Raw genomic sequence first — 20,384 nt, forward strand, 5'->3', positions numbered from 1 at the left:
TTTTCTTTTAAATAATGTAAGCAAATATAAAGAATCACATTATATTTTAATATAGTCCTATGTATTAAGTAATTACATTATTCTAGATATTCGATATTTATCGAATGAATGAACGATTTTAACCAAATTGCGTGATAATGTTTCAATAATAAAAAAAACACCTATATTATATAAATATATGGAAGTTATTATATGACATCATGACGGTATGTGAGATGTTATACTTGATAAAAAGCATCATATAATTTTACACCATATAGTCATGTGTAGATAAATGATGTATGATCAGCCAATATTTTTCGTCCGGTGTGACTTCTACAAAACTTATATGACTAGTGATTGATTTTTCCAATAACATTCCAATTAACATTTAAATAATTTACAACAATTAATAAAAAAATAAACCTGAGCATTAAATTACAAAATTTCCCATAACCAAAAAGTAAAATGCATGGGGATTCCAATTAAAGTATATCCCATATAAAGAGCACGAGACCTAAAGTAAAAGAAAAAGAGAGAAAAAGAATATATAATTGACTAATATAAAGAAAAATAAAATAAGTGGACTCTGAAGCAAAAACTCACGCCACCCACTAATATGCCACGTGGAAAGTTCGTACACAACCAATATTAGGAATTTCATGTTTTTTTTTTCTTTTTTGTTTGGAAAAATCTAAAAATAAAGTGTAATTTTTTCTGAAGTAAAAATATTAGTTCCAATTTTAAAAAAAATCGAAAAAACTGGAGGACGTTAATTTAAAAATTGGAATGAAAATATATGTTACAAAATCGAATATTCTCAATTTAAACAGAGTTTCAAAATCATATTATTTTTATTCATATAATATATAGTAAAAAATACATAATAATATTAATGTCATAATTATACAAAATTAAATTTGGTCAAAAATATATATTTAATTTAGAATAAAAAATATTATTCTTGAAATCGTAAGACTTTCAAATAAAAACAGATATAATTCGAAAATTTAGTTCCAATTTCCTCACTAATTTAGCAGATATAATATTTGAAATCAAGCCCTAGTTAGAGGGTACAACTAGTCTAACACCGAGTACAACGTAAACTATACATCCCCATCCAATCAATAACGCACACGTGTCAGTTAACTCCTCGCGAGTTGCCACCTTTACTCCGCTGTACTGTATATAATTGTTTGCCACCTTTTGTAGTTCATTTGCTCGGCGACTGCAGTCTGCACTATCACTCCGGCTATGGAATTTATCAAATTCATTTGCCCTAATTCTCCATATGTAAGATATTTCCCCTCTTTCGAATTTCGAGGTTTAATTTTTAATTTAATTCGAAGGTTTTTATTTTTCATGTTGTTTCCATTTATGTATGAATTTCCATGAAACCAACATTGGGGGTTTAATTACTTGAGTTTTCTTCGTCGATTTTAAGAATCCTGTCTGATTTTGTTTTCCGCTGTGCCTTTCTGCATGAGTTTAACGGTCGAATTTAAAAAAAAAAATCAGAGGAAAAAGAAAAGGGAAATTAAAAAATAAATAAAATTGAAGTAAAACCCAGAAGATTTCTTTGCGAATTTTATGAATCTCATCTTGAGCCTTCTTTGTGCATGGGTTTAACAGTTGAATTTTCTCGAACATAGGGGCAAAAAAAGAAAAAAAGAAAAAAAATGGGGTTTTTCTGTAAAAAAAAATTGCTTAATAGGGGTGAAAGTGAACTGTTCAAAGTAAATTTCTTACTGATGGTGTTATGTGTTTTTTCATTATTTTTATGGTGAATCTTGATTTTTTTTTTCGTTTCTTGTATCGAACAGGTGTGGAATCACGACGGAGTTTCGGAGTGTTTCGACAATCTATATCCTTCAAACAACCAGTATTGTTTCTGATTTTGTATTATCCAATCGCAATCGAGAAAGAAGTGTTAATTAATTTGTCTGTTCATTTAATTTGTTTCCGCCTTAATGATAAACTAACAGTGCTAGGTTTTGGATTCAACGTGTTCACTGTGGTTGTGGTATCCGTGCTTTGGATTATTAATAGGCGCCGTAAACAATGGAGGAGGGTATTGCCGATTTTTCTCTTTATCCACCTTTAACTTAATTTGCAACGGAATTTCATACTTTTTATATAAATTTTTGTTGTTATTCTTAAAACCGATGATCGGTTAGTTTATATGGTAATTAATCTATTAAACTTCGGCTCTCCCGTTAATATTTGTATCGTTTTTAGTATTTCGATCAAGGAGTAACGGTAATGAAACAGATTGGTTTGGATGAATTATGTTAAGGGCTTGTTTGGTTTGCCTTTATGTAATACTTCGTTTTGAATTCTCTCACAGACACATCTTCGGGCAAAGATTCTATTCTCGATTATGGCTGCTTTAGGGGCATGCGTGGCATTCTTTGACGTAATTACGCTCTTGAGGACAAGATTAAATGCCCGTTCCATTCCTTTGCATGTATGGCTGTATACATGCTCGCAATTTTCAGTCTGGGTAAGTGGGAATTTCTTCACATTGGATTCAAAAAATCGAAAAAAAGGGCCCGATTTTATTTCATTTAGTATTTCAATTTCGACTTTCAGGTGATTATTCTGATCGCGTCAAGGTGCAAAACAGGGTTCGATGTTTTATGCAGTGGCATCTTTTGTTCTTGGTGGATAGTAAAAGTACTTTTCTTGATACCACGAATGCAAATAGCTTTCTCTTCGCCTCAGGTGGTTTTTTATGAATTATGTTTGTTTATTTTCAAATCATTAAATATTAAATAATTAATTATTCGGGATTTTTTTGGCCCCTTCACGCAGTAACATATACATATATAGTCATTATGTTCGTCTCGTCTTTTTTCTTGCAGTTTGTAAGATGGATTAAGGAAATCTGTAGGGTTATTACAGAGATCATGTTTGGAATATTAATAAACGTAACCAGACTAAAAGTTGCGTCTTGTCGAAGCAGGTACTATAACATTAATTAAAAATCGGTATATTTTTCATGCAATATCGTTTGGTCATCATTTTGGTGTTATTTAAATTCATCGTAAACAAATCGAGTATTGTTACATAACACTATAGTCCAATGGCGGACCCGCTTCTCCCGTACCAACATGAAGTCGACGAAGCTCCTTCTAGTGACTCTGTAAGTCTATTTATTGTATCTATTTTTTTTTTCAGATTTTACGTATAGTTAAAAATTGATTCAAAATATGTTATTCTTGAAGGGAATTTTACGTCGTATTTGGAATCTGATGACGTTCGAAACAATCGATCCTGTGATGCAAAACGGTGTGAAAAAACAGCTCGACTTTGAAGATTTACTTCAGCTACCCTTAGATATGGACCCTTCGTCTTGCCATAATTTGCTATTACAAAAGTGGGATGCTCAGAAAATCGACAACTTTAGTCATCCTTCGCTATTTAAGGCAATTTTGTCGGCGTATGGATGGCCGTATTTCCGCATTGGTCTCTTAAAGGTAAAGCATATTATATTTCATAAGTCTTATCATAAATTCGTATCGGGCTTGAATTACTAGCTTTCTTGCAGGTGCTTAATGACTGCCTCGGTTTTGCAGGACCGCTACTTCTCAATAAACTTATTCGTTTTCTTCAGAAAGGTTTACATTATTTAATCACTTGGAACTTTATATATATTACATTCAGATATTTCGACTAACTATTCGTATAGGAAAAATTGCTATTTTAGAGGAAGTGCCGAAAAATGTTGACCTATTTAATTTTCGTCGAACAGGTTCCACAGATGTCGATGGTTATGTTCTTGCAATATCCTTGGGTTTGGTCTCAGTTCTAAAGTAAACCTTTTACTCTTATAATTTGTGCTCGTTTAATATTCTTTACGAACACTTATTTGTCATTATTTTAGCAAGAAAGAAGCCGATTTTATTTTTGTATGGAAAACCAATGTCTTAATAATATAGACCTGATGTACGGTGCAGATCATTCCTCGACACACAATATTCGTTCCGTCTCGCACAACTTAGGCTGAAGTTGAGATCTAGTATTATGACCATTATCTACCGAAAGGTAAAACTCTCTTGCCGTAATTTGAACACTTGCACCTAATGCATGCATGCATATATAATTTCTGTCTCTATCTTTACAACACGTACGAAACTATTTTATACTTACGGCATGCGTATATTTTCTCAGTGTCTTTGCGTTAGCTTAGCAGAGAGATCGAAATTTTCCGAAGGAGAGATTCAAACATTCATGTCAGTCGACGCAGACAGAATTGTAAACCTTTGCAACAGTGCTCATGATATGTGGAGGTCATTTTTTTTTCCCGACTTCTTTACTGCATTAGAAATTGACGACGTCCGTTTTTAATTAATCAAAAAAAAATTTTTGTCGCGTAATTGCATCAGTTTGCCTTTTCAAATTGGAGTCGCTCTGTATCTACTGTACAGACAAGTGCAGTTTGCATTCGTATCTGGGGTGGCTATAACTATTTTGCTAATACCAGGTATGTTAATATAACTACATAAGAGGTTTGTCGTTTATCGTAAATTTAAATTAATTACAAAGGTGGAAGTTAATGGTTTTATTTCATAAAGTACTAAAAGAGCAATTTTCTAGAAATATGTAGGAAGTTATCACCAAGTTGTAGAAATTTTGTAAACTCTAGAAACCTCTCCATTAACTGACCTTGACCTTCGAAAATACACAGAATATTCATTGAGACAATCCTAACCATTAGATTAAAAATAATTCTTAGCATAAATCTGAGCAACATTTCATTGGTAAACCTACCCTACAAACTTATATAAAGTCATATGTTTGTTACTTAATGAAAAGGCTGAATGTCATTTTGCATCTTCGAAATGTACCATTTTGACACGTTGCATCCTGAAAATAATTTATGGCCTTTGCACTCTTAAAATATGTTTACTCATTCAAATTGCACATCGGCCCTAATTTCTATCGTTGAACTAATTTCTGATAGTCAGCAAAGTCATTGTTGCTCGAAAATACATTAGCAATTTGCACCATGAACAAAAAAATCAATTGAATACACAAAAATGACCATTTTGACGATAAAAAAATAAATAAACGACAGAAAATGATGTCTCCAGAAAATAGATTAGTCGTTGAACTAATTTCTGATAGTCAGCAAAGTCATTGTTGCTCGAAAATACATTAGCAATTTGCACCATGAACAAAAAAATCAATTGAATACACAAAAATGACCATTTTGACGATAAAAAAAATAAATAAACGACAGAAAATGATGTCTCCAGAAAATAGATTAGGTTGTAAACATGTTTCGACTTTTCAAGGTGTAGGAGATAAAAAGTTTACACCCATGTTTCGACTTTTGAGGGTGCAAGATGCTATAAGTTATTTTGGAGGGTGCAAAGTGGAATTAAGTCTAAAGAAAATAACAAGTTGGGGTCAAATGATCCAGTTTTATTGGTTTTTCTCATAAAAATTATAAAAAATCAAAGATCTTTTGTTGTATGTTATTTAATTATATGGTAAATAAATTAATTAACTTGATAAGAGTGTTAAGTCGTTCTTCGTTGGGTAATGTGAAAACACAAATCATGGTCTTGGCAAAGAAACCCAGCTGCAGGTTTTCTAATTGAATTTCTTGGTTTTCTAATTGAATTTCTTTTGTCACAGTTAACAAATGGATTGCAAATCTAATTGCAAATGCAACCAAAAATATGATGGAACAAAAGGATGAGAGGTATACACTTATTCTTTCCATATGTTCACTCTTATAAGTTCGTTCGGGTGATTTTTTGAAATTTTTGCTCTTGATGTTTTGGTTTACTTATGTATCTTGGTATTGAACTTAAACTAGACCTGTTTTATTATCACATTACAATGAACAATCTAATTATATTTAACAATCTTTTTTGACTTCAAAGTCAGAACTCTGCTCGACATTGGGGCTTAGGTGGCATCGTATTTTCAACGGATCTGTAACTGTTTCTATCTAAATTATATAATTTTTAATTTGTTTGTTTCACTTGAAGCATTGGACGTATCCTCTGCATATTTCAGCTTAAGAAGATTCCAAAAACTAAAATAAAAATGAAACAATATACAACTTGGAGCACGAGATACGATGAATGCTACTCGGTGAATATACTATTTATACTACGTTGAATCTCAAAAAATAAAAAAAAACTAATATGTACGCAATTTTCCAGGATTAGAAAGACAGCAGAACTACTAACATATATCCGTACTTTAAAAATGTACGGATGGGAGCTTCTTTTCTCCAGCTGGTTGATGAAGACAAGGTCGTCCGAAGTCAAATATTTATCGGTAAGAATAAATTAATTAACTTTATTTAATATATTAACTCCATATCCTTTGCTTAAATAAATCACCTCTCGTTTTTGTCAGACTCGGAAATATTTGGATGCATGATGTGTTTTCTTTTGGGCAACTACACCTACACTATTTTCTTTGTCCACTTTCGGACTCTATTCGTTAACGGGCCACCACCTTGATGCTGCAACGGTACGTATTATCGTATTGTCAGTCATTTCTAATTTTTTTTAGAGACGAAAATGTTATTGTAATAATATTAAAATGTTTGTTTCAGGTTTTCACTTGCCTAGCTTTATTTAATAATTTGATCTCTCCTCTAAACTCGTTCCCATGGGTCATCAATGGTTTGATAGATGTAAGTATTTTTTATTTATTAATTAGCTCCGAAGTAAAAATTCGTTTTTCAATATCGAAATGTATGAATTAGTTTATTATTGTCGACAGGCAGCTATATCTAGCAGACGATTGAACAAGTATCTCTCTTGTTATGAGAGTGATATGGGAAATGGCAATAATTCGTCTACGATTTTCTACGATGAGAATTGTGATTTTAAAGAAACCGATGTTTTTATCCATGATGCGAGTTGTACTTGGTCGAGCTACGACGAGAAGGAATTCGATCTTGTTTTGGAACACGTAAATCTTTGTGTTCCAAAAGGTTCCATGATTGTTATAATCGGAGAGGTATCAATATTCCTTCTTTATAACTCACGTTTATAGGCTAAATTTGTTCATATTTGCATATGCCATAATAAAATCGAGAACATTGACACACTATATATAATTGGAATATAGGTTGGATCGGGTAAATCATCTCTTTTAAACATGGTCCTAGGCGAAACAAGACTCGTCGGTGGATCAGTGTCCATGACCGGAACCAAAGCATATGTACCACAGGTCGATTATCTCTCTCTTTTTTTTTTTTTTTTTTTTAATAATTTCAGAAATATTTTTTAAAATTCCGTATTTCGTTTAGGTACCCTGGATAATGTCGGGAACTATTCGTGATAATATTTTGCTTGGGAAGGACTACAATCAGAAAAGGTAGTATTAAGCATTTCATTAAAAAAAAATCTTAATTTTATTTAATAAATATATTTTGAATCAAACATCCGTTTTATGTGAGCAGATACTCGGAAATATTACATGCATGTGCTCTAGATCTCGATATTTCTCTAATGATTGGAGGAGATATGTCTCGTATTGGCGAGAAAGGAATTAATTTATCTGGTGGACAACGAGCTCGTCTCGCCCTTGCCAGGTAATAAATAAATAAATACTTTATATTCTCATTATGCATAATGCATGATAAAATTATCTTCTATAAATTTGTTTTTTTTTTTTGCTTATTATCGGAATAAATTACAGGGCTCTTTATCACGGCTCAGATACGTACCTTCTTGACGATGTACTGAGTGCAATTGACGCACATGTAGCTCGCGCAATTTTAGAAAATGCCATTCTTGCCCCTCTTATTAACCGAAATACACGCATTCTCTGTACACATAATATCCAGGTTCGATTTTTTTTTCTTTTTTTTTTCACTTTTTTTTTATTCAGTTTATTTGCCTTAAAGACATGGTTCGAGAAGTTAGTCGTCTACTTTGCAGGCAATATATAAGGCCGATATGGTGGTGGTGATGGATAAAGGACATGTGAAATGGATCGGAAATCCGAGGGACTTATCATCTGTCACTTCTTACATCTCGTTTTTGTCGGAAAATGAGTTCGACACATTTTCTGATATAAAAAATAAGGGAAAATCTTCGAATTCTTGTGGTGAATCGGAGAAAAATCAAGAAGTACTTGAGTGTATAAGCACTTCGAACGAAGCTCAAGGTACAATTGAGGTGGAGATAAGGAACGAGGGTAGAGTTGAATCAACAGTGTACAAGTGAGCTACTTCTTTTCCGAATTCAATGGCAAAAAAGAAAATAAAATAAAATAAAGGGCAAATTACGGCCACCCCCTAAGGTATGGCGAAATTACGGAAAAACCCCTCTTGTTTGGGTAATTACAACCACCCCTCCTTTAAATATTTTTAAATAAAGTTTATGTAATTCGGTTATTTACCGAACCAAATCATATATTCAGTTCGGTAAATGGTATGAAATGTTGGCGTACTGAAATTTCGTACCGGTTTTACCGGATTAACATCCCTAAATTTACCTGTGGAGGGTTTTTTTCGTAAGATAATACATAGTTGAGGGGTGGCTGTAATTACTAATTACCCAAACGGGGGGGGGGGGGGGGGGGGGGGGGGTTTCGTAATTTGACCATAACGCAGGGGGTGGCCGTAATTTGCCCTAAAATAAAAAAATAAAATAAATTTGTAAATACTATTTTTTTGACAGGAACTACGCTGCATTTTCTGGGTGGTCGATTGCGATTGTGACATGTGTATCGGCAATTTTGATGCAAGCGTCTCGTAACGGAAATGATCTGTGGCTGTCGTTTTGGGTCGACACAAGTGGAAGCAACAACGAAAGCAAGTACTCGACCACTTTTTATCTGGTGAGCATATTTAATTCATGTAGCTTATAAAAAAATATTTAAATAAAAAAAATCACCAAAATATTTGGTCATCACATTGTACGAGATTCTAGCACGTGATCGATTTGCCACTACTATTTCCGATTTTGAATGTGCATGCAGGTCATACTGTGCATGTTTTGCATTGTCAACTCATCATTGACTTTAGTGAGGGCGTTTGCATTTGCATTTGGCGGTTTACGAGCTGCTATTAGAGTGCACGATCAACTTCTAAGGAACCTTATCGATGCACCTGTTAGTTTCTTCGATCAAACACCGAGCGGAAGAATATTAAACAGGTCAGCATAATATTCCAATTTTTTTTTTTTAATAAAAATATATTTTCCTCACACTAACGGGATTATATATATAGATTGTCTTCGGATCTCTACACAATCGACGATTCTCTTCCATTTATTCTCAATATTCTCCTCGCCAATTTTGTCGGCCTCTTAGGAATCGCCATAGTTTTGTCGATTGTACAGGTATATTAAATTCCTTTTATTCTTCACCTGTCAGATTTCTTTTCCAAAATAAAATTAATAATAATAAATAAAAAAATCTTATTTTTTTCGAATAATACGTCTTCGTATATGCAGGTCATGTTTTTGCTGGTATTAATACCATTTTGGTTTATGTACAGCAAATTGCAGGTTCGTAGAATTTCTTTATCTAATTTTTTTTAGAGACGAGATTCCAATGGCATTATTACATCATGCATTGATAATTGATTGTAACAGTTAAAGAAACCGAAAAAAGACGATAACGGCTTTTCTTTTTTATTTTTTAATATCAGATTACTAAAATGTAAGAATTTTTAGTTCTACTACAGATCAACATCTCGTGAATTGCGACGACTGGATAGTGTTTCAAGATCGCCTATTTATGCGTCATTTACCGAGACATTAGATGGCTCCTCAACTATTAGAGCTTTCGATTCTGTGGTAAAGATTACATTTTTTTTTTTTGCAAATAAAAAACAAAATTATTTTGTTTATCTTCGTGGTTTAATGTTTTTTGTCTTATCCCGACAGGACTATTTCTTATTCAGATTTATGCAGCATGTGCAAATATATCAACGGACTTCTTACACAGAAATCTTCGCAAGTTTGTGGCTCTCCCTTCGACTTCAGGTGATTTATTTATATTTACTTTCATTAATTTTTACTAAATTATAAAATTGTTTAGATTAATTTATTAGATGATTTTTAGTTGTTGGCAGCATTTATAGTCTCGTTTGTCGCTGTAATGGCTATTATCGGCGCGCATGGATACATCCCAGTCAATATGGGTACACCTGGACTGGTAAATATTAATTAATTTTAAAATGCTTTTTTTTTTATATATAATAATAATTATTTAATATGATTATTCGATGCTAAAAATAGGCGATTATTTAATTTACGTAGGTCGGGCTAGCTCTATCTTATGCTTCGCCGATTGTGTCTTTGTTGGGAAGCTTCTTAACAAGCTTCACCGAAACGGAGAAGGAGATGGTTTCCGTCGAGAGGGTAATTCAGGTGAGGTTTTTTAATTAATATATATATATATATATTTATTTATTTATTCGTGTTTCTCAATTTTTTCGAGTGTTGATTTTTTTTTTTTTGTTTTGTTTTGTTACTCTAGTATATGAACATACCTCAGGAAAAACTGACTGGAGAAAATGCTATCGATTCTAATTGGCCGTCGAAAGGTGAAATACAGTTTCAAAATGTGACGCTTCGATATATGCCAACATTGCCTCCTGCATTATTCGATGTTACGTTTAATATTCATGGAGGATCTCGGGTTAGTTAATTGTAACATATATACTCTTAGTAACCTTTTATTTGCTCTGGAAAAAAAGTCGAACGATTTTTTTTTATATTTTTTCATTTTTTTTTAATTCAGATTGGAATTGTTGGAAGAACGGGTGCCGGAAAATCGAGTATTTTGAATATTCTATTCCGTCTCAACCCAATTTGTGCCGGACGTGTTCTAGTGGATGGCTTAAACATTGGTCGAGTTCCGGTTAGGGATCTTCGCTCCAAAATCGCTATTGTTCCTCAAACCCCTTTCTTGTTTGAAGGATCATTGAGGTAAAATTCAAATATTTTTCAAAAATTAAAAAAAATAAAAAATAAATAAATCCATATTGCTGCAAAATTTGCATTTTTATTTTATTTTACGCTAGAGTAAATAATGAATTGAACTGCTACGTACATACGGACTTAATTTCAGAGCCAATTTAGATCCATTCGAGACGCGCGACGACGAAAAGATCTGGAACATTCTAGAAAAATGCTGTATCAAGGAGGAAATAGAAGCTTCCGGAGGATTGGACGTCCGTGTAAAGGAAGCGGGGACCACATTTTCGGTAGGGCAACGTCAGCTTCTCTGCCTTGCTCGTGCTCTTCTCAAATCCTCGAAGGTACTCTCTCTCTATTTTTTATTTTTTTTTCATTCTTTTTAATTAGTCATTGAGGAAGTTAATTTAAAATATTTTTTATTTTACATAGTATAAAAGCATGAAATTTTCCAGGTACTCTGCTTGGACGAGTGCACGGCAAATGTGGATACACAAACGGCTTATAAGCTGCAGAAAGCGATTTCGAGTGAATGCCAAAGCAGAACAATTATCACGATTGCTCATCGGATTTCCACTGTTATGACCATGGATAAAATCTTCATTTTCGACCAAGGGGTTCTGGTATGTACTATTCCAATGTCGTACGGCATTTTTTTTGGGCTTCTCTAAAAATATATTAAAAAAAAATAAATCAAGGGCAATTATCAAATAAAATGTGAGGGGTATTTTAAAAAAAAAAATTGACGTATCAACTCGAATTTCGACTATAAATTGTGGACTTGAGGAGTTAACGAAATGTGGTGCTATCGTTTTTCCAGGTTGAAGAGGGAAATCCACAGTTACTCGTTCATGACGAGTCGTCCCGATTTTCGAGCTTCGCTAGAGCCTCAACAATGTGACATGTGTGTGTGTGTGTGTGTGTGTGTGTGTGTGTGTGTGTGTGTGTGTGTGTGTGTGTGTGTGTGTGTATGTATATATATATATATATATATATATATATATATATATATATATATATATATATATATATATATATATATATATATATATATATATATATATATATATATATGCACACATCTGGCTCTTTGATGTATTTTTCTAATTTTGCATTCAATAACTAATTGAAAACGAATTAGTTGAGAAAATTACAGTTTTCATACATCAAGTTTGCACTGTTTTCACATTTGGTTCCTTTTTTTTTTTTTAAAAAAACGTTTCGTCCTTCATGTTTCAATAATTCTCATGAACCTCGAACCATCTTCTCCCTCCATATGAAGTCCGTACGAAAAATAACATCCGAAATTCTCGAAGACATTCGGAATTGACGGTATTTTCATCCATAGCACAATTGCATCAAGAGCCCTAGTGTCTACGCATGCCGCGAGCGTAAAGACCAAAACACCCTTCATTTGTAGCACATAACCTCTCCTTAGTGTTCTAAATATTAAGTATCGCAAATGAAGACTTCGGTAATAAATCTCCGGGTTTTTTATGTTGAAATTATTGTTTAATAATTTGTTCGGATATACCACTCAACCTAGTAATCGTTGGCAACAGAATTCGAACCAGAATAAATTAACACATGCTTAGTTGCTTCAATCAATAGATCATTCCTTATTAATTTTGAATACTTTACAAGTTGACGAAAAAAAAAATAAAAAAAAAATAAAAAATGGATTTTCTTAAAATATTGGGAGATCTAATTGAGAATCAAATCAGGCCGTCACGTGAAAGTTACAAATTAAAAGGTGGCCTCAAATCTTAATTAACGGCGATGACAGGTGTTAAAAGCTCGTAGATTCTTGATAAATTATTTGTTTATATATTTATTATATATAATATAATAATTAGTTAATATTATAATTTGAAGGTGTACTTGATTTTGGTTCTTTAGCCGAAAGGGTAAAGTAGACTTTTTCTTTGGCAAAGTTCATTCCCATAGTAGTAGGGGACCAAAAAACAAGTGGATTTGCTAATGGCGCGATAATCATTCACATTTAAAACACTTTAATTGAATTGATTGTCAATAACTTTAAACACTGAAATGATGTTTATCACATCCGATTCCTATTAAAATAATAAATGTCGTTTCAATTTTACTAATACTTTTTTAACTTCGATTATAATTTTAAATATTTTATACTGTGATTTTGAATTAGCTTTTTAATGCAACTTAAGTCAGTTAAATTGGATATCGGGTGACACCGTTATGTACGAATAAGTTTATTTTGGACAATGTTCATTGATTCATGCATATTTTTATCAATCGACATCCATTTTTGATGATTTCAAGTTGTATTAGAAAGAAAGCCAACTCAAAGAACTACAAAATTTGTGCTTTGTGTTATGTCAAATTAATAAGTCTGAAAAGTAGTTAAAATTATGTCTGAAGTCGAAAAGATATTTTAAACTCTTAAACGACATTTATCATATTCCCGTAATTAATTAGTATATATATATACTATTTAATTATTAATTAATACTTCAATAAAAATGAGTTATAATTCGTCTTGACCCCATGGTTTTGATTAAAAAACATATATTCTTATATATGAAGTGAGACCTAATAAACATATTGTCATGGATATGCTGGACAAGGGTTGGACCACATAATAATTAATATTAATATTTGAATTTTGAATATTACAATTGATCCTCGATAAATTAATAGTCTCTTCTAAGTGATAATTTATTCATTTTCTGACTTGTAGTAAACGTATTAAATTATTTAGTTCGATAATTTTGATATTTTGATATTTTGATAAATTGATCAAATTTTACTAGTTCTGACTATATTAATTTATAGAGGTTTAACTTTATCTGAATTTTGAATAACGATGCTTGAGAATATATATGGTACTTTAAATTGATTTATAATAGATAGATATAAAATATATATGAGTGGTTACAATTGTCCCCAAATCTCACTATAATAAAGTGTAAAATGCCAAAAACCCTAGCTAGTGGATTAAGAAAATGTCACTTTATAACTTTGCAATTGATATTGACTCTCCTTGCTACAAATTAAACGAAAGTGGACCACGTCCAATTATATCTAGACCATTAATTTGTTACATCTCCAAATAACTTACAAAATAACATGAGAAATTAAACTATAAGTCGAATTTTTTTAATTTAAAAAGGAAACGTAACCCTACAAATTAAGGATCGATCAAAGTTCACGTGGATCGACAAATATAACCTCCGAGGAATCGGAAGATTTATACCAATGATCATGGCAATTATTTTCATCATCAACTTGTACTCCAAGTCTCTTAATGCACCAAATATCTTCTTCCCAAGAAAACCTCTTCCAATGTGGGACCGCCTCTCTTACACGGTCCATGGGCGCCACCTCAGCGACCAAAACCCTAATATCCACGTCATCTTGAGCCATATTATGCACGAATTTGCACAAATTTCTCATTAATCTCGAACCATCGTTTCCCTCCATATGGAGTCCGTACATGAAATGAAAACCAAAATTCTCGAAAACATTCGGAATCGATGGGATTTTCAACCACGGCACCATAGCATCAAGAACCCTAGTGCCTATGCATGCCGCATGCGTAAAGGCCGAGACGCCCTTCATTTGTAGCCTATAAACCTCCTTAGTGTTCCAAACGCTAAGTATGGCGAATGAAGACTTTGGTAATAAATCTCCGGCTTTTTTAGGGTTCCATTTCGAGAGGGCATTCTTCGGCAAGGCCATGAAAGTGCCTAAGTTGAGCTTATTGTTTAATAATTTATCAATGTCTTTAGGGAAAAATTCCGAGCAAGAAAACAGGGTTTGATAAATTTGTTCGGATATATTTGGAGGAATTCGAACGATGGTTATATCGGAGGGTAATGGCTTTTGGTGGAGATGAACGGGTTGTACTAAAACGGTAGGGTTTCGGAATTTTACGTAGTTGCATTTTTTAATGAAGAGATTTAAGGAGGGTTGGTTCGTTCGTTCGGTGGCCATGTATGAATATTCGGCACCATTTTTTGTGCTCCAATTTTCCAATTCTTGAATGAGTTTCGTTGCGATACCGAGCCTCCTGCATGCAAATATTTATCGGTAATTGATTTTCAAAATTTATTTATTTAGATAAAAAATCAAGGAATTATATATATATATATATATATATATATATATATATATATATAACTTGACAGACCTGTGTGTGGATGAAACCCTAAGGCCAAGAATGTAAGCCAATTTCACATAGACTGGAAATTCAGTGCTTGATATTTTCTTTCCACTTGTCACAGTTTTTATGCAGCCCCTAATTACACCCACTATTTCTCCTCCATGCCCATATTCAGCAACCTATATAAACAAAAAAAAAATATTTAATTTTAATTTAACTTAATTTAATTTAATTTAATATACTTATATTGTTTCATTACGTAACAATAATTAACTAATTTATTTACCAGCATAATGTGTGAGACGAAGTTCCGGACCCTAGCAATAGGGTCCCCCATGAGGTCGGTGACGAGCGACGGCTTCCCCGGGGGGCCCACCTCGCACCGCCGCTCTAACTCCTCCACCGCCGCCTTGTCACTCCCTCCATCGTACTCTCTCACCACCACCGGAGGAGAATGCTCCGCCGGAAAATTAGCCTCTGCTGCTATTTTCTTGGAGGGCATATTTGGAATATATAATATTATAGATAATAATATAAAATATAATTAATTCTCAAACACCTTGAGGAATTTATGTATGTTCTTAAACTTTCCATATCCATACAATCACTATATATAAGCCCAATGGATTGCTGACGTGGCAACTTGCTCTTTATGCTAGAAGGGCCGGATTGGTCCATGCTTACCCATCCATATTCCATAAACATTTATTAATATGAAATACTAATCATTATATATTAAAATTGTGTGTAACTAACAATATTAATTTAAATGAGAATTTAATACTCAATCATTTAGTATACTCAAATTAAATTTTCTATTTTTCTTTCAATTCAACTTGGCGGTTCATATATTACGTACCCTAATGTGTGGTTCATTTAATATTCAAGTAATATTATCTTACAATCTCAATAAACCCGTATAACACGGGCTAAAACCCATATAATTAGAGGATGATCTGGCAATTAGAGCAATTTCATCCTTTATCAATTGATATATGCTCGAATCCTCTAATCAACGGTCGGTGGGTGCAACTTAATTATAATAAATACTAAGTACCACCACTTAAAAGATACCACATAACATAGGGCAAATTATGGCCAACCCCCTAAAGTAAGGCTAAATCACGAAAACCCCCTTCTTGTTTGGGTAATTGCAACTAACCTCTCAGTTTTGTATTGTCTTACACGTCCATCTTTAGGGTGTCAAATTTACCTACTAAATGAGGATTTTTTTTGTAAGAAAATACATAATTGAAAGGGGTGGTTGTAATTATCCGAACATGAAAGATTTTTTCGTAATTTAACCTTATCTCAGGGGTAGGGGTGACCGTAATATGCCCCATAATATACCATACAGAGACAAGTTGTTTCAAGTTTCAACCCAATCATCTTAACTATAAAAAATATGATTTAAATGGATTAATTTAATGAATGGTGGTAAACTAAATTAAAATAAAATATTCGACAACGACAAATTAATGAACTATATAGACATGCCAACAACACTATACATACATACTTATTGCCCCATCTATTACATTTTTTTTATTGTAAGGAATAAGAATATCTCTTAATAATAAACTCATCACACCATAACGTTTAGCTTTTGTGTGTGTGTTTTATTTTTATTTATTTTTTCTAATTATTATAAAATTGGTGTGAATATTGGCCAGATATTGTTCCAATTATTGCTGGAGCAGCTTTTTTTTTTTTTTTTCTTTTTCTTAATTAAAAAAAAACAAAGATTATAAAGTTGTCTATCTTGTTAATTTATCCTTATTATGGCAGTGACGGCGATCGAATATTGATTTAATTGGTTGGATTCTTATATACATTCCCTCTTGCAAATATAAATTAATTAGTTAAATAAATAAATTAAAAAATAAAAATGAAAAAGACCACTATGCCCTTTTGGCCCACACCCCAATTGTTAGAAAGATTAAATACTTTTTTCCATGCTTACCCTATTGGCTCTTTTAAGTGAAAGTGATCACTCATATATTTATTTATGCAAAGTGGATTATGACATTCGTTATAAGATACCATGATTTAAAAATCCAATTCCAATGTGTTTACATTGTAGATTTGTTCTAAATTCGGTATAATTATATTATATATTATTAAGCAACTCAAAAGAGAATTATTTTTTTCCCTCCCTTTTATTCCATGTATAAATCGTAACAATACTGTAATTTACATAGTACGTCTGTGTGTATAAACTGTACCAATTAATAGTGTAATTAGCACATAAGAGGCGAGCGAACTAAGAAGAATATTGCTTCATACTTATAGTCGAGCTAAGCTCGAGTAAATTAAATAGTTATAGACATATATCATAGTTTGATGATAATATATTATTTGCAAAAACAAACAAACAAATAAACAAAAAAACGTCGCAAGAATTGCAATTTGGGCTAGTGCGCGCACGAACCAAGACGTAATCGATGTCATCATACATAAGCCGACACAATGTAACTTCAATTAAGTGCTAAAGTTAATTTCATTTTGTAATAAATATCCATAAAGAGGAGGAAAGATGGCATGCTAAGCTTCCACAAATTGCATATTAGAAAGGTGCTTAGCAAGTTGGGATTAAACTAATTAATAAGTATCAATTATTAGGTGTGGGGTTGGTGTGAATGATTAACACTAAACCATAATTTTAATTGGTTATTATTTATTAATTACATGTGGATGACATAAAATTGAGATAGGTGTTGGATGGCTAACAAATATTCAGCTCTTTATATATATATATATATATATATATATATATATATATATATATATATATATATATATATATATAATATATATATATATATATATATATATATATATATATATATATATATATATATATATTTATATATATATATATATTTATATCCAAGACGAGAAGAAAGGGGGAAAGGAAAACTGGTTCCTTGAGAATCAGATTCAATTTAATTTATTTTCAGTTTTAAGCTAAACCTATGATAATATTCGAATCTATTGACCAATTTTCCACTATTACAATTTTCACACTTCAATTCCCATCGCTTTAATCTTGATTATACATATAAGCTGACCAAATATTTCAACTTTATAATTATTTCTCTATAAGTAATATTTAAGAATACATGAAAAAAATGGGGGAAGTAAGTTTTCATCCCTTAAGTTTGTACCGATTTTATATTTGGTTTCTCATATTTACAAAAAATGTATTTGGTCCCTCATGTTCCAATAATTTAACACTTTTGGTCATTTCCGTCAATTTATTGTTAGTCCGTTAGTTAAGGCGGTGATGGGCACACCCTTGATTCCATTAGTTTTAACGGGAGATTGACGAAAATGACTAAAAATGTTGATTTTTAGAAACATAAGGAACCAAATGTATTTTTTTCGTGAACATGGAGACCAAATGTAAAATCGGTACAAACTTTAAGGATTATTGATGGGGAGTTCGATCAAGTACTGTTTATCTACTAATCTTACACCAAGTTTAGTTTATTTTTCAATTCTACATATCTCATATATATCATATTGCTTACACATAAAAAGTTACAAATAATTTATAAAGTGAAACTACAACCACCTCCCTGAGATAAAGTTTAATATGAAAAAATCCCTTTTTTTTGTGAAATTACATCCAGCCCCTGCAGTTTGTAATATTCATACATTCACCCTCTACAAAAGGGTGTTAATGTAAGAAATGTACAAATTGTAGGGAGGTGGCTGTTAGTGTTGGAAAATTAGAGATTTTTTCGTAAATATTTTTTTGTGAAGGGGGCGTTGTAATTTACCCTAATTTATATGTGGTTATATGTTGATGTGCCTAATTAGATTATCGGCCAAAAAAAGTTGAAACTACAATTTAAATAAAAATCAAATTGTATTGATGCTCAATTAGCACAATACAAAATTCATGAATCATTCTATATATATATATATATATATATATATATATATATATATATTATGATTTGCACAAGATTATTTGATTATCAATCAAATTATTCCATTCATTTAACTCGCAATATGCTTTTATCACATGAGTTTGTGTTTATTTCTATTTATATTTTCTAAAAAATATGGAATTATCCTTTTTAAGACACCCAAAAGAAATAATCTTGTCCCTATAAGATTGATTCCCTCTACTATTTTGATATGTAAAATGAACATAATATATTCATATTAAATGTATATATACAAATTAAAAGTGGTGTTTATGAATATTCTTCGATGCAATATTTGACATGTTTCAACCTTATTTTTATATCATATATATTAATTAATACATATAATTACTTTTTATTTCTTTCTTTTTAAATAAAGGAACCCACAGTCAGCCGTATAGGTGCACTGAGTAAATCTAAACTCTTGTATAATAGCTTGCAAACATTACGAGAGACGTAAACTGCACTGGCAGTGGCGGATTTACTAAGAAACATTCCTACTTTTTTTATTGTTTTTTAACATACTATTATACAAATATGTGTTTTTTCCCCCTCCCCCCCTATTTTTATTTTCTTCTCTATTCTTTTATGTAATTTTAGATATTCTTTCTCTATTTGTTATTACAAAATAAAATACAACTACTAAAATATATATTTTTACTTTAAAATAATAAATATATACTTATTTTAGCAATATTTTGTGAATAATCCGAAAAAAATCCGGGGGCACTGCCCCTGAAATCCCCAAAATTATAACTTCCCTTTGGATATATTTTTTTCCTATAAAATTCGCCCCCCTTAAAATGTTGTCTAACCATGTGTACTGTGCACTGGGTCTAACCATGTGTGACAAGCTTGACCAAACGATCGTGGACAAGAGAATTCGAATTAATGCTGAAATTATGATTTTCAATTATGATACTAAAATGATAAATAATATGTATTTAATTAAATATACTGCATTGGATAAATAATGGATAATCTTCTGTAAGGCCCAAAAGATTGTATAATTGCTTTCGCAGCCCAGTTTTAGAAATATTGGAGCCCAACCCAACATACAGGGTCTAAGAGCATCTCCAAAGGAGAATGCTAAGAAAATGGATGCTATATGTATTATACCTTGTGAATAATGGTTTAGGTGTTCACTTTTACCCCTTCTACTCCAATCACATTAGTTAAATTATAGCCTTTTATTATATTATATTACTTTTCAACCATTTCAACTTTACATGATAAAAAATAATATTAGCTTTTGTTACTTTTTGATTATTTTAATATTATTTTAGTTAGAGCTGTGACTGGGTTGGGTCGGTTGATTACCAGCCTAAAAACCGACCCATCCATCAAACCATTTTGCTTTAATTTGAAAATCGTCGCCGACCCAACCTTTGTGGGTCGGTTGATGGTTGACAACCA

The 20,384-nt window shown here is 31.9% G+C and overlaps 2 protein-coding genes across 2 annotated transcripts; one reads left to right on the plus strand and one right to left on the minus strand.

Moving 5' to 3' along the window:
- The first annotated feature begins 1,218 nt into the window (after positions 1-1,218).
- Positions 1,219-11,860, plus strand: ABCC13 (multidrug resistance-associated protein 11). The gene is given in 36 exon segments (XM_088823006.1): positions 1,219-1,272; positions 1,803-1,843; positions 1,963-2,050; positions 2,327-2,482; positions 2,572-2,703; positions 2,844-2,944; positions 3,061-3,124; positions 3,207-3,458; positions 3,530-3,599; positions 3,734-3,794; positions 3,939-4,026; positions 4,153-4,271; positions 4,368-4,465; positions 5,626-5,692; positions 6,162-6,279; positions 6,361-6,477; positions 6,563-6,643; positions 6,733-6,972; positions 7,084-7,185; positions 7,265-7,332; positions 7,418-7,549; positions 7,657-7,804; positions 7,899-8,182; positions 8,643-8,802; positions 8,944-9,119; positions 9,194-9,305; positions 9,420-9,473; positions 9,642-9,764; positions 9,855-9,953; positions 10,033-10,125; positions 10,230-10,340; positions 10,450-10,611; positions 10,714-10,901; positions 11,044-11,233; positions 11,345-11,512; positions 11,710-11,860. Coding segments are annotated over 36 exon segments (4,383 nt in total). The 5' UTR covers positions 1,219-1,233; the 3' UTR covers positions 11,791-11,860.
- Positions 11,861-13,918: 2,058 nt separating this feature from the next.
- Positions 13,919-15,596, minus strand: LOC105975543 (putative N-acetyltransferase HLS1). The gene is made up of 3 exons (XM_013000739.2): positions 15,317-15,596; positions 15,058-15,209; positions 13,919-14,937 (listed from the first exon to the last, which is right to left on the minus strand). Exons 1-3 carry the CDS (start codon positions 15,530-15,532, stop codon positions 14,067-14,069), a joined length of 1,239 nt encoding a protein of 412 aa, XP_012856193.2. The 5' UTR covers positions 15,533-15,596; the 3' UTR covers positions 13,919-14,066.
- Between the last annotated feature and the right edge of the window lie 4,788 nt (positions 15,597-20,384).

Source organism: Erythranthe guttata, chromosome 9, assembly GCF_056151865.1.
Source record: "Erythranthe guttata isolate IM_541 chromosome 9, IM_541, whole genome shotgun sequence".
Lineage (NCBI taxonomy): Eukaryota > Viridiplantae > Streptophyta > Magnoliopsida > Lamiales > Phrymaceae > Erythranthe > Erythranthe guttata.